Source organism: Felis catus, chromosome C2 (genome assembly GCF_018350175.1).
Source record: "Felis catus isolate Fca126 chromosome C2, F.catus_Fca126_mat1.0, whole genome shotgun sequence".
Classification (NCBI taxonomy): Eukaryota; Metazoa; Chordata; class Mammalia; order Carnivora; family Felidae; genus Felis; species Felis catus.
This window is the reverse complement of record NC_058376.1, coordinates 107631753-107645655: the sequence shown is the minus strand read 5'-3', so window position 1 is coordinate 107645655 and position 13903 is coordinate 107631753. Positions and strand designations below refer to the sequence as shown.

Sequence of the window (13903 nt, the reverse complement as noted above, 5' to 3'; positions counted from 1 at the left end):
TTCTTTTCAGTGACACCTACAACTACAGGGAGTGCAAATAAAACTAAGAATCCATTGTATCCTTTGGTGTTATGGCTGAATTGCATACCTCTCAAGTTCATATGTTGAAGCCCTACTTCCTCCTATGACTGTATTTGGAGATAGAACCTTTTAAGAGGTAAAGTTAAATGAGGTCCTAAGGATGAGACCCTAAATGCAATAGAATTGGTGTCCTTATAAGAAGAGGAAGAGACACCAGTGGTTTGTATGCATAGAGGAAAGACCATGTGAGGCCACAGAAGGCAGCAGTCTGCAAGCCAAGGAGAGAGACCTCAGAGAGACCAAGTCTGCCAACACCTTGATCTTGAACTTGCAGCCTTTAGAGCTGTGAAAAAATAAGTTCCTGTGGTTTAAGCCACCCAGTCTGTGGTATTTTGTTATGGCAGCCCAAATAAACTAAGACATTGGGACACTTTACAGATATAATGCCATCCCACTATGGTATTGAGTTGTAGCCCCGGATCAAGGAAAAGGCCAGAATTCCATGGAAGTCTGACATACACACCAAAATTGACCTCTCTGTCAATTTCCATCTCTCTTGTGCATTATACTAATAGCACAAGGCATAAAAGAACCATCCATTAGATTCAGGCTGTTAGGTGCTCTGAAAAGGCAAAAGTGACTCACAGAGCTTCTGCCCTTAACTCTCATCGTCTGGAGAAAGACAAGATGAGTCAGTACTCTGATACAGGTTATAAGAAAGGGCTTTTGGAGACAAGAATGAATAGTTTAATTTGGGGGTCAGAATTGTGGGAAGGACAGAAAGGAGCAGGGAAGGTTTCAGAAAGAGGGAGAAGTTTGAGGAAAACTGTTTTGGTATCTATCGGTGTCTAACAAAGCACCCCAGACTACTGGCATGAAAAACCACCAATTTATGCCACTCAGAGAGTCTGTGGGTCAGGAATTTGGATAGAACACAATGTGGGCAGTCTCTTCTCCATACTGTCGGAACCCCAGTTGGCTGGGAGTGACTCAAACAACAGAGTGCTGGAAGCATCCACTTCTAGGATGGCTTCATGTGCCGCATACCTGGAATGAAGGACAGGTCCAGCTAGAATGTCAACCATAGTACCCCCAGATGACCTCTCCAGTGCTGCAGCCTCAGGGTGGTTGACCTCTTACACTGAGGTCCAGGGCTTCCATATCTGGTGCTCCTAGCACACAAGGCAGAAACTGCGTGGCCTTTTATGGCCTTCCCTCAGAAATCACATAGGAACATTTCCGCTGCGCTCATTGGTGGAAGCAGTTTCATTTAAAAGGACAGGACACAGACTCCACCTCTCTGTGGAAGGAATAATCAAATATTGTTGCCACATTTTCAAACTGTCATGACTTCGAAGCATGACCAGGATTTCAACAAACCTCATGTACCAAAATTTATTGGCTAAAATTTTTTTCTGATTTCACATGGAATGCACTTTCATTATTTAAAAGAAAAGAGGGGCACAAATGTCCATCAACAGATAAATGGATAAAGAAGATGTGGCATACACACACACACACACACACACACACACACACACACACACACACACACACACTGGAATATTACTCTGCAGTCAAAAAGAATGAAATCTTGCCATTTGCAACAATGTGGATGGAACTAGAGGGTATTATGTTAAGCAAGATTAGAGAAAGACAAATATCATATGACTTAACTCATATGTGGAATTTAAGACACAAAACAGATGAACATAAGGGAAGGGAAGCAAAAATAATATAAAAACAGGGGAGAGGACAAAACATAAGAGACTCTTAAATATAGAGAACAAACTGAGGGTTGCTGGAGGGGTTTTGAGTGGGGGGATAGGCTAAATGGGCAAGGAGCATTAAGGAAGACACTTGTTGGGATCAGCACTGGGTGTTCTATGTAGGGGATGAATCGCTGGATTCTACTCCTGAAATCAGATTGCACTATATGCTAACTACCTTGGATGTAAATTTTTTAGAAAAGAAAAGAAAAGGAAGGAAGACAAGACAAGATAAGAAAAAAAGAAAGAGGAAGAAAGAAAGAAAGAAAGAAAGAAAGAAAGAAAGAAAGAAAGAAAGAAAGAAAGAAAGAAAGAAAGAAAGAAAGAAAGAAGAAAAGAGGGGCACCTGGGTGGCTCAGTTGGTTAAGCGTCCAAATTCAGCACAGGTCATGATCTCATGGTTCATGAGTTCAAGCCCTGTGTTGGGCTCTGTGCTGACAGCTCAGAGCCTGGAACCCACTTCAGATTCTGTGTTTCCCTCTCTCTCTGCCCCTCCCCCACTGGTTCTCTGTCTCTGTCTCTCTCTCTCTTTCTCAAAAATTAATAAACATTAAGAAAAGAAAAGAAAAGAAAAGAAAAGAAAAGAAAAGAAAAGAAAAGAAAAGAAAAGAAAAGAAAAGAAAAGAAAACCATGGAAAAATATAAGGAAACTCATTATTTCAACAGGCAAGCTATGTTCCTCAGGTCGGTAGAAATTAGAGCTATAATAAGAAATAAGAAATAATCCCTACTCTCAAAGAGTTTACAGCCTACTAAGCCAAACATACTCACCCCATCAAGAGGTATCACAACTAATATGTTGGTGCAATCCTTCCCAATTTGAATAAAACAAATTGAGATTATCCTGCACATACATTTTTGTGTCCTGGTTTGTTTGTTTCCCCCTGATACACAAGATAGTATGGGAATTTTCCTCGTGGTATTAAATATTCTGCAAAACTGTGATTGATCCTGAATGAACGTAGCATGTATCATATGAATAGACCATTGTTTATTTAACCATTTCTCTGCTGCTGGACATTCAGGTTGTCTTCAGGTTTTTGCTACTGCAAAATAATACCGTAATAAACATGCTTACTCATCTTTATGATCCTCTGATAACTTTCATAGGATAAATCTCAAAATTAGTTGAATTACTATTTCAGAAAGAAGGTTTTAGAAGCTCTTGACTATAGTTTTCCAATTGGGTTTGCAAAAATGCTGTCCTGGATTACATTTCCCTAGCATAAGTTGGAGGAGCGTCAAGCAGAAGACCATGTGGAAAGCAAGCCTGTTCTCTAGGTATGGGGTAGAGAGATTTGGCCCAGTCTGAATTAAACTAAAAAATACTGAAAGAAACCAGAGGCGGGTTATAAACCACAGTCAACTAATAAGTAGCATGGGCTTGGCAGCTAAGAAGATAAATTCTGGGAAATGATTACTGCAGAGTCAGGGTAAATGTAAAGGCTTCATCAGCTTCTAGCACAGCTTTGGGGTGATGTTCTGGAACCAAGTGTGACTTCAGGGACACTCAGAAACCTAGGTTCATTGTGGGTGTGAGTTAGGTCTCCTTAGGAGACAAGCGACAGAAGCCAACCCTGGCTAAGCTAAACCCAAAGGGAATTTACTGGAAAAACAGTTGATTTCTCAATGACTGGGAAATCAGGCTCAGAAACCGGAACATAATGGACAGGAACTGGGAAACTCAGTGGGCAGGAAGCAGCATAAAATCGAAGGTCTAAGACACATGACCTCTTAGCAGGGTCACCTGGGTACACTGCTGTGAATAATGAATAAGCTCCAATTGGTTTCCGTCTTTTGATGACTTGGCTCAAATTTCAGATTCCAGGGAAGGCAAATCCAACCAACCTCACCAGGTTCAAGCGCTTGCCCTGGGGCCAGGGACAGGAAGGCACCTTGACTAAACAGCTTCCCATGTGTGGAAGAGGTAATTACCAGAGGTAAATCAGGGCACAGCCAGCCCAAACCAAAAACTATCTACCATACCATGTTACCTGGTGGGGAGGAACACCAATACCAAACCCTGAACCCAAATACATTTCCCACCTCTGCCTTCCTACTCCACTCCACCCCACCCCACCGAAGTAGGAATCTGTGGGAATGACAAGAGACCCAGGGACTATTAGACTTTGATTAAGGGTCAAACGGGAAGTTGTAAGTATGAGCCATAATGCATGGTGCTTGATGGCAGGATGAATAAATAATTAAAACAAATGATCCTGTTCTACCTTGAGAGGCTACCAGAGTATTAGCCTATTCCCCTCCCCACTTCTTTTTTTGTTTGTTAATCAGTCTTTGCCTGATTAAAGGCAACCAGGAAACAAGCGGACTGGAAGCAGTCTCAACAGAGGGCCAGAACCAGGCCCTGCACACTGCCTTCGGCTAGGCTAGAGATCCCCTTCTGCCTGGTAAGCCCTATGCAGAAGAGAGAAGCCAAAAGAGATTGTCACCTAGCTTTGTTTGAGGGGGATGCCAAACATGGATCAGGACATGGTGTCATGTTAGGAGGCTGGCTATCCCCAAGAGGACACCCCTTAGGGCAATATCTCCCAGTCTTGTTATTCCTGCTAGCTAACAGTGGATAAAAATGAGGCCATTGGCCCTGAAGTTACCTCTGGTATTTGGGAACAGGAAGAAGAGACCAGATTCCTTCCGCAGATACCTCCATCATCAAGGCAGGCAGTGACAGCATGACAAAGGGGACAGGTAAGTTTTAAGGACAGAAGCAAAGTAACACAAGTCTGATTGCACTTGGGGGATATGAAAAGTCAGGGTCAGGGAGGAGTTCCTAGGATGGGAGAGTGTCATAAAGGGGAAGAGGTACCCATGAAGAAAGGAGGATGGTCAGGAAATGGCAGAGTCCACTCTTTCTGGAAAGAGGCCAAGAGCCTTGCTTGGTCTCAGATCCCCGTTGCTTCCCTTACTGGGGGAATCATCTTAGGGTGTGACAGATCAGATTTCTTAAAATATTCCCTTTGCATCATCAGGAAGGTAGATAATTAGCTGCTCCCTTGACATGGGTATTAGTGTACAAGGTGGGGAGAGTGGTCCTATACTGGTTGCCAGAGTCAACTTCTATGTTCAAAAGCATATTTAAAAAAACAAAAACAAAACTATAGGATCTTTACATCTGCAGGGCAGTGGCAAGATCTCAAGAGTTCCCAAGAAAACCCTTTCAGCCCCTTTGAGGAGAGTGGAGAGATGTCATTTGTGGGACGGCCTTGCTGATTTGGGGAGGGGTGGCCTAGTCAGTCAGTGGGACCAGGGTCACAGCAGGACCAGAGGGAGCCCTGGGGATAGAAGGGGTTATGGTGGCCCTGCCATATGGAGAATTTAGAAACTGCCACACCATAGGATAAGTGCAAAGACATTTAGGTTCTGATTTTTCTCATGAGGAACACTTCAGTATTTTTTTCTGAAATGCCAAGTTATCTCTAATTTTTTTTCTCCATGTTCCAGTGTTTTATTTGCTTTGTGTGTTTGGGGTAACTAAGTGCTGGCCCCATGAGGCCTGACCAGTGGGACTTTGCTAACTGTGAGGAGGCAGCCTGGATATATCACAGCAAGAAGTAAGTCTAGACATGAAGCGTTTCCTGCCTGGCACCTGTGAGTCACCAGGATATCTCCCCAGGGAAGAAAATGTCCATCCTGGACAGGCTCTGTGTCCCCCATGGGGATTCTCCAGGGGAAGCCCTCAGCCCCTTCTGAGGAGGCAAAGGCTGAAGGACCAAGAACTGGCTAGATATTTGAAGAGGCATCTGGGATAGACTATCACCCAGAACCTCTGCTCTGAGACCCTTCGTCCCGCTCAGGGGGCCCCACGGCCAGAGTGTTCTATACTCACCCTTCAAGCTCTGGGGCCTGGGCTCTCCTGGGGCCAGCCTTCCTCCACGGAGGCCCTTCTCTGCCTTTGCCTGAGCCCAACCCTGCCCTCCTTCCTGCCCAGACCATTCCCACTTCTGAATTTATGTGGCACTTAAGTTCTTCTGACCTCTCAGCTGCTTTGCTGGTAGTTACCTTTTCTTTTTGATTTTTCATGTTTTAGTCTTCTGTCCAAAATCTGTCATATGTTCCATGAGGCCAGGAATCATGTTTTCTTACTTCTCTGTGTGTCCCCCACACACCCTGACACAGAGTAGGTGCTCCTCTGTGTCCCTTTCTCCTCCCAAACCATTGCTGATGACAGTTATATATCACGTTCACGCATTATCCAGACTAATGGTTCTAATCTTTCCAGGGTAATCATATTTCTTGAGAATATTGTGAAAGCTGTGACCCTCTCCCCAGGAAGATGCACATAATCATGAGAAGCAAAATGCTCGTGCTAGTAATTTCAGGGCTTTGCAGCCCCACTGAAACCTGCCCAGCAGTTGACTAAGCTAAGAGCTGCTGTTTGGGGGCACCTGGGTGGCTTGGTCACTTAACCGTATGACTTCGGCTCAGGTCATGATCTCATGGTTTATGGGTTCAAGCCCCGCATTGGGTTCTGTGCTAACAGCTCAGAGCCTGGAGCCTGCTTCAGATTCTGTGTGTCTCTCTCTGCCCCTTCCCTGCTCATGCTCTCTCTCCTCTCTCAAAAGTAAATAAACATTAAAAAACAAAACAAAACAAGAGCCTCTGTTTAAACTGGTTCTTTCAACCATGCTGCAAGGCAGCTGCCACGGGCATTATGACCTGTGCCTTGCAGGTGGGAAAAGTGAAGCTGTGAGAGAGACTCCTTCAGTCTCTCTGCTCTGAGTGCAGAGTGCGTGCCTCCTCGCCTGGGGTCCCCATCTCCTTTGATATCTGTTTGGCAGATTTGCCCTCAGAAGTGCAAAGCCAACATGAGAAATACCTCTTCAGTCAGTATCTGTGCGTCAGCGCAGAAACTTTCATTCCTGTCATTCTTGCTTTTGTTAGGATGTCTGGCTTCTAATGGAACAGTGCCTTGCAAAGGCCAGCTGCATCCCTTGCCAGTGAGTTTCTCTCCTGGTGTCAGAGAGGAGGGTGGGATATCAACAAGCTGCTTGTTGCCTCGAATCTTTGACTTGCTTATCAGAGGTCCCCAGCCGGCTCCCCCAAGCCAAATGCAGGACGTCAAATGTGAGAGCAGCCAGGGGCTATTCCTGTGGCAGGCAGACCTTCTCATCTCTGGGCCTGAGATGCCCTGCGCCAAACCCCAGGCCTTTACTCAGCCATCCACCCTCCACAGGCCCCGGGGCCCCAGCCGGTAAATGATGTGATGAGGAAGGAGTCATGCCCGAAGGGGCCTTACATTACGTTCTACTGTCTGCGTGCAGTGCAGCGTGGGAAAGGAACGTCCCTCTGCGGTCATTAACGCGCTGGGCCTCAGTCACCACATCCAAAATCAATCTTTACTGCCTCAATGAGGGAAAACAACAATCCCACAGCTCCTCCAGGCCCTGGACCGTGAGTGAATTCTGGCCACCTGGGCATCCCCCAGACTCAGCTCCTGACTTGACAGACTGTAATAGCTTCAGAAAGTGGTGGCTTGTTCCAACACCGTTTGCCGTGTTTGAGCAAATGCACTTCTTCACAGCTCCACCTGTCTGCCGGCGGCTCTGTGACTGATGGATGGCCCCAGCCCCCAGAGGCCCAGTGGTCATACACGGGGGTTACCTCCCTGCACACCAAATTGTTCAACCACCTCTACCCACGGCTCCGGGGCTTGTCCCAGAATAGGTGTGCACCTCTCCTGAGTTTGGATGTGTTCGCTTATTAAGCAGTGAACACAACCCGCTAAGGAAAAATATGTCTTTTGTTTCATTTTGTGTTACCTTTCTCCTTTGTGCTCTTGCTGGTATGACCCCAGGCTCCTCCTAGTAGCTGTTGTGCTGTCTCCAAGACTACAACCTCCCCCCAAAAGATACTCATATTTCTCAGAGGAAGAGCCTTACCCACTTATCTGTTTCCCCACCTCACTGAAGAAAATTCCAGTGTTTGGGGTGTCTGGGTGGCTCAGTCGGTTAAGCATCTGACTTCTTTGGCTCAGGTCATGATCTCCCAGTTCATGGGTTCCAGCCCTGTGTCGGGCTCTGCCCTGACAGCTTAGAGCCTGGGCCCTGCTTTGGATTCTGTGTCTCCTTCTCTCTCTGCCCCCCTCCCCCACTTGTTCTCTCTCTCTCTCTCTCTCTCTCTCTTTCAAAAATAAACATTAAAAAAAAAAAACTTAAAAAAAAAAAGAGAAAATTCCAATGTTTGACTAGCTGTCAGGACAAAACATTTGGCCAGAAGGTATAAGTAGCTGCCTGATGCTGAGGTATGAAAACAGTGATGACTTATAGGAACAAGGGGTAGGTCTGTGAGGGAGCCTCACCAGGGAGTGGCTCACCTCATACTTCCTCTCTGCCTCCTCAGGGACTCTCCTATCTCAGTGGTTCTCGACCAGGGACAGTTCTGCCCCCAGGGGACATTGACGGTGGTGATACTCTTGGCCGTCACAACTTGGGAGGCAGGGGAGTGCTACCAGCGTCCAGTGTGTAAAGGCCAGGGATTCTGCTAACCCCCCTACAGCACACAGGACAGCCCTCCACAGCAAAGAATGATCCAGCCCAAATGTCACTTGTGCTGAAGTTGAGAAACCCTGACATCAAGTCAGCCACTCCTACTTTCATACAACATTCCAAGTAATCTGTGGCATATACACACACATCTGGAGATCCAGCCCTAACTTCCCTGAATCCACAGCTCCCTGGGGACCCTCCCACCCTGATTCAGAATCTCTGCCTTGGTTACAGCTTAAGCCTAAATGACCTCAAGTTCCCCCGTCAAAAATGCACCCCTCTTCATTTCAACATCCCCAGTGCTGTATCATTTGCCCCACTTTAGGACAGGCCTACCCAGGAAACAGCCTGGTTTTCTTCCTAAGGGCCTCCCTAGTTTATAATAGCAAATGGATATTTCCTCAATGCAAGTCCATTCGCTGTGTGACTCAGACGGTCGCTTTTGTCAGGTCATGAGATGGAGGAAACAAACAGTGGGGAAATCCCAAATCCTTAGCCACCCCATTTCCCAAAGTAAGCCCTACCCTTGGTCCTTAAAAGGCGTTTGCAGCCTTCTGTCTGCAACAAATGAAGTAAAAAGACAGATGTGTAAAAACCAGATCCTTTTTGTTGGACAACAGAAATACTTCACAAGATCCTTTTACAGCATCCAGTAATCATTTACTCATCTTTTGCTGGACCCGGGGATAGTCTCCTTCTCAGAAGAAAGACACCTTCCTATAAAACCGCCTTGGGCGGAACCCTTGGCAGGGAGAAGAAAGCAGTGAGATCTTTCCCGGGTATGGCTCCTAGGGATTGGTGATATCCTTAGAGATAGCCCCAATCTGGGTCACAGTGGTGCTGGACGGCTGCCTCCCTCCCACCCCTGAGAAACTCAGGCCTTCCTATAGGTTTTCAGGCTCCCGGTCGCTGGCAGTCTGCAGGAAGCTGGCTGTGTATTTGCACTGGAGGTGAGCACTCAGGCAGATGCACTGGGCTGTCGCTGGTTCATGTTTCTTTGGAGCAGACACAGGTACGCATCAAATCTGTTACGTGTGGCCTTGTCAAAACAAAGAGACATCTCTTGGCATATCACATTTACCCCAGCTTTCTAGCACTCCTGGTGACGCAGGAGTGATTCACCAAAAATAAACAGTGTCCGTGTTATGCTGAGGATCTGTGTCCACCTTGGGTTTCCAGTCTTGTGGGGAGCAGCCTGTGTTCTTGTTTTCCTTTCTTCCTGAGCCTGATCCTTTGAAGGTGCTTGGCGGCTTACAGGGACCTCATGTTGGACTGTGAGTTTAAAAAAATTTTTTTAATGTTTATTTATTTTTGAGACAGATAACAGAGCATGAACAGGGGAGGGTCAGAGAGAGAGAGACACAGAATCTGAAACAGGCTCCAGGCTCTGAGCTGTCATCACAGAGCCCGACGCGGGGCTCCAACTCATGGACCGTGAGATCATGACCTGAGCCGAAGTCGGACGCTTAACCGACTGAGCCACCCAGGCGCCCCTGGACTATGAGTTTAAACTACAGATGTTTGTCAGAAGTGCCCCAAGCAGCCTGGGATGTCCTGCTCAGAGCTAGCATTTACCAAGTGTCGACTCTTGCAAGGTTTAATTATGTCACCTAATTGAATCCTCACAAGGATCCTGTGCTCGTTTTACAAGACAGAAACTCCACTTCACCACATCTGGGCCACGTAGACCAGCTGAGGATAAGAGAACAAATACCCTCACTCCCCAACCCCGTTTGAGCATCCATCAAGCATTTGCCCTCTGGCTGGTTTGATTTTTCAAGGATGTTGCTATTTGAAACGCTAGGCCTCCCAGTGGGAAGATGCCACCAGGGAAATGGAAACCTTGGGCATGGCTGGCCTGGGGTGGTAAACAGCCAGCGGGTGGTGGGGAGCAGTGGGCTGCGGGAAATGCCAATCAGCTGTGCCAGCAATTCTGCTTCTATTTCCCCAAGAAAAGCTGCAATCTAGGATTTGGTTTAGTGGAGTTTTTTGTTTTGTTTTGTTTTGTTTTTTTATGGGAAATCCTCTAGTTTTACATGTTGACAGTTGATTTAAAAAACAAACAAAACAGGGGCGCCTAGGGGGCTCAGTCGGTTAGCATCCAACTCTTGATTTTGGCTCAGGTCATGATCCCTTGGTTCGTGAGTTCGATCCCTGTGTCAGGCTCTGTGCTGACAGTGAGGAGCCTGCTTGGGATTCTCTCCCTCTCTCTCTCTCTCTCTCTCCCTTTCTCTCTTCCCCTCCCCTACTCTCTCTCTCTCTCTCTCTCTCTCAAAAAAAATAAACTAAAAAAAAAAAAGCAAAACACAAACAAAATTGTTTAATACCCTGCAGGTGAAATAACACGTTTGTGAGCTGGTGTGCAATTTATAGGTTAGGCTTTCTGCTAGATACAAAAATTCAAACACAGACTACAACGGGGCCCCCTTTTTTTGTCGTTGTTCATGAAATGCAGTTTTTATTAGAATGCATTAAAATTTTCGAAAATTCAGAACAAAGTTCTAAAGATATAAATGCTTAGGTATTTTTGTCACTACATTAATTTATCATATTAACATCGCCTTCTATTCCTAGGATGGTTTCCACAGGGCACGAAGCTGGAGGGTGTTATCTCTGTCACTGTTCACGAGGCAGCGGTGATGTAGGCACCATTACTTCCACGGGTGCTCACAAGGACACTGAGGCTGGGAGAAGCCCAGTGACTAACTCAAACCCCATGACCATGTGCTGGCAGCCTAAAACCCAGCCAGGGCTTTCCAACTCTGACTGTGCTTTGCATTCAGTAAGCCCTGATTTTTAGTTTCTCCCACCAGTACGACTATACCGGTAAGTATTCTTCACTCTAGCCACATAATTTTTTCCCACGTGAGCTCTGGTCATTAAGCAGAAAAGAAGTCATACACTCCTTGAAGCTAGCTTTCTTTTTAAGGGCCAATAAGGTAGAAAGTGATGTCTCTTCCCCTGGGGTGGGAGGACCTAAGAGTGAGTGGAAGGGGAAAACTGAATGTCCCACAAATGTTTGCAGCACTGGGGCATGCTCCAGGAAGGGGCCCTGTAGCTTTTCCAGATGGTGTCCAACTTCCTTGGAGCAACCAAGGCCCATGCAGGTTTGACTCCAGACCTTGATCTTTATGCATACTGAATCATAACTTAGGCAACCTTCCTAGATCCGCAAAGCGATTTGTCCCCAATACCTTTGTTCCATCAGGACAATGTAACTCAGGCCGTTTTGCATCAGGAACTAGTCACTAGCAACTAATTTGCTCTAATCCCTTGCTTATCAATCCTTACTAAAAGGGACTATTGGAGTTCCTGCAGGACAGGCCTCCACAGTTGTCACAACTTGGATCAGCCCTCGGATTCTAATTGGTTTCTTCTTAAAAGGCCCAAGCCCTTTTATCCTGTAATGAATGTTGCAAAACACTTTTGAACAAAATATAATCTTTTCATGAGGTAGTCATTACCTCATGCTAACCATTACATGTTAATATATAGAGAGAATAAAATAAAGCGGAGGCATTTCTCCTGTTAAGAAGGCTTTCTGGGTAGTGTAGAACCTTCCCATATAAGGTACTTCTCACCAGGTGGTATAAAGAGCATCCGGGCCTAGAGGCTGACCCATTTCATCACCTTTGCAACTGTTTGTGGGAGACAATGTGCAGAGAATGTTTATTATTGGAAGGAGCCCTGAAAGACAACATCAAGGGGAACCACAGTGCACATACGGAGTCGAGTGGCCTGGAATTTGATACCCAGCCTTGCACTAGCTCACGGTGTGGCTGGAGACAAGTCGAGCTCCTCATCTCTCAGACAAAATGACCCCTGGGGGCAGGAAGGGCAAAGTGGAAAGGGCAAACAAGAATAACATCTACTAAGAACCCAATGAGCTGCCAGGTCGCATCGCTGGTATTATTACATGAGGCCTCGCATGTAATGCTCACAATAGGACATCGGGATCCATGCCCCAGGCCACGTGACTTGTGGGTGGTGTGGCCAGAATCCAAAGCTGGATCTAGCAGACCCTAACATTGAGCTCTTTCCACAACTCAGTTCAGCACTTCTCAGACTCTGCCAATGAAGCATCTTCAGCAAGAGAAAAGACTGAAATACCTTGGATTTGTTTGTTCGGAGCTCCCACAACAAAGTACTACAAACCGAGTGGCTTCGACAATGGAAATGGATTGTCTCACAGTTCCGGAGGCCAGAAGTCTGAAATCAATGTGTTGACTCCGTTGGTTCCTTATGAGCCTATGAGAAAGAATATATTCCAGGCCCCTTCCCCAGCTTCTGGGGGTTTGCTGGCAATCTTTGGCACTCTGGCTTGTAAACACATCATCCGCATCTCTGCCTCCATCTTCACATGGCATTCTCCCTGTGTGCGTGTCTATGTCCAAATTTCCCCCTTTTTGTAAGGACCTACGCTACTCCAGTATGACCCCTCTAAACTAATTACACCCGCCATGACCCTCTTGCCCAAATTGGTTCACATTCTGAGGTAGTAGGGTTTAGGACTTCAACAGATTTGGTGGGGTTCAATTCAACCCATAACACTACCCACTGCAGGACCCTGATTGGATACCTAATGGCATCGGCCGTAGCATAACGTGTCTTTGAAGTGTTGTGCATTACCTTTAAATTCATGAAACGGAATGCTCTACTCCATTGTTACATCACTATTTAATACAAAAACATTTCTGAAAAGTCTGCGAGTAAAATTAGTGATCCACAAAGCTGCTCCATGTTGATCCTAGGGATCCAAGACCCCATTGCCGGGCCCCTATCCCATATTTTTTCGTGTCCTTAGAGGATATTCATACCAAGTATGGAAGCCCCCCCAAAGCAGAGACACTTGTAAGGAGGCAAAGGCACATTTAACCTAAACAGACATGAAGACTGTTGACTGAGGGCTGAACAATTCACATGAAACCATGTGAATTAAATACACAGAGAAAATATGGAGCATCTCTGACCAAAACCAACGAGGAAGCAGACCAGTGCGGAAATGCTCACAGAGAGCCCTGTTGGAACTGCACGGCTGTTTTTCATTCTCTTCTCTTTCCTTTTTAAAGGAAATCAGCGTCATATAAGCACTGTTCATCCTGTTTCCCCAGCACAATGGCTTTTGAAGAACATGCGTTTGAAGTGCAGGTACCGTGGTGTTTGGGGACAAAGATGACGGTTGTGGCAGTAATAGGCTTCGTAACACACTGATCAGATTCATATTTTTCTATTACACTAAATGTGCCTCTAGTAATAGAACTTACCAGCAACACTAACCATGGCCACGCTGTTCTTTTATTTCCAAAGAAATAACAGTTTCAAAAGTGACAAAGGGCTCTGACAAAGGCCTAGCAATGGGAACCAGAATGACTCAGTGGCAAGAAGGCCTTCTCGGTGTGGCTAGTTTATGGCCCCGCTTGGTTCATGACAGGAAAGCTGGTTGAGCCGATGCTTTTCCACACCCTGAGGGCCGGCCATCAGGCCTACGGGGGCTGGCTGCACTCTTACCCGAACTCGAGCCAGAGACAGCCTCTGATGGACAGAACTCAAAAGGCAGCACCGGGAACCTTGACAGCATGGAAAAAGAGACGGTGTTCTGCTTTCATCGCT

At 46.2% G+C, this 13903-nt stretch overlaps 1 protein-coding gene and 1 long non-coding RNA gene across 12 annotated transcripts in view; one reads left to right on the top strand and one right to left on the bottom strand.

Moving 5' to 3' along the window:
• Positions 1-13903, top strand: part of LEKR1 (leucine, glutamate and lysine rich 1) — a 224246-nt gene that overhangs the window by 199679 nt on the left and 10664 nt on the right. For 9 of the 11 annotated variants that reach the window (XR_006585359.1, XR_006585364.1, XR_006585363.1 and 6 more), the window contains 4 exons: positions 3612-3717; positions 4422-4496; positions 5250-5359; positions 10868-11119. Coding sequence is in view for 1 of the 11 variants with exons in the window: in XM_023260442.2 (XP_023116210.2) it covers positions 3612-3694 (83 nt within the window). In the remaining 10 variants the exon portion in view is untranslated. The other 2 variants (XR_002745385.2, XM_023260442.2) reach the window with 2 other exon arrangements.
• Positions 8881-12942, bottom strand: LOC109491421. The gene is made up of 2 exons (XR_002144754.3): positions 12404-12942; positions 8881-9565 (listed from the first exon to the last, which is right to left on the bottom strand). It is a non-coding gene; the product is annotated as an uncharacterized LOC109491421 (long non-coding RNA).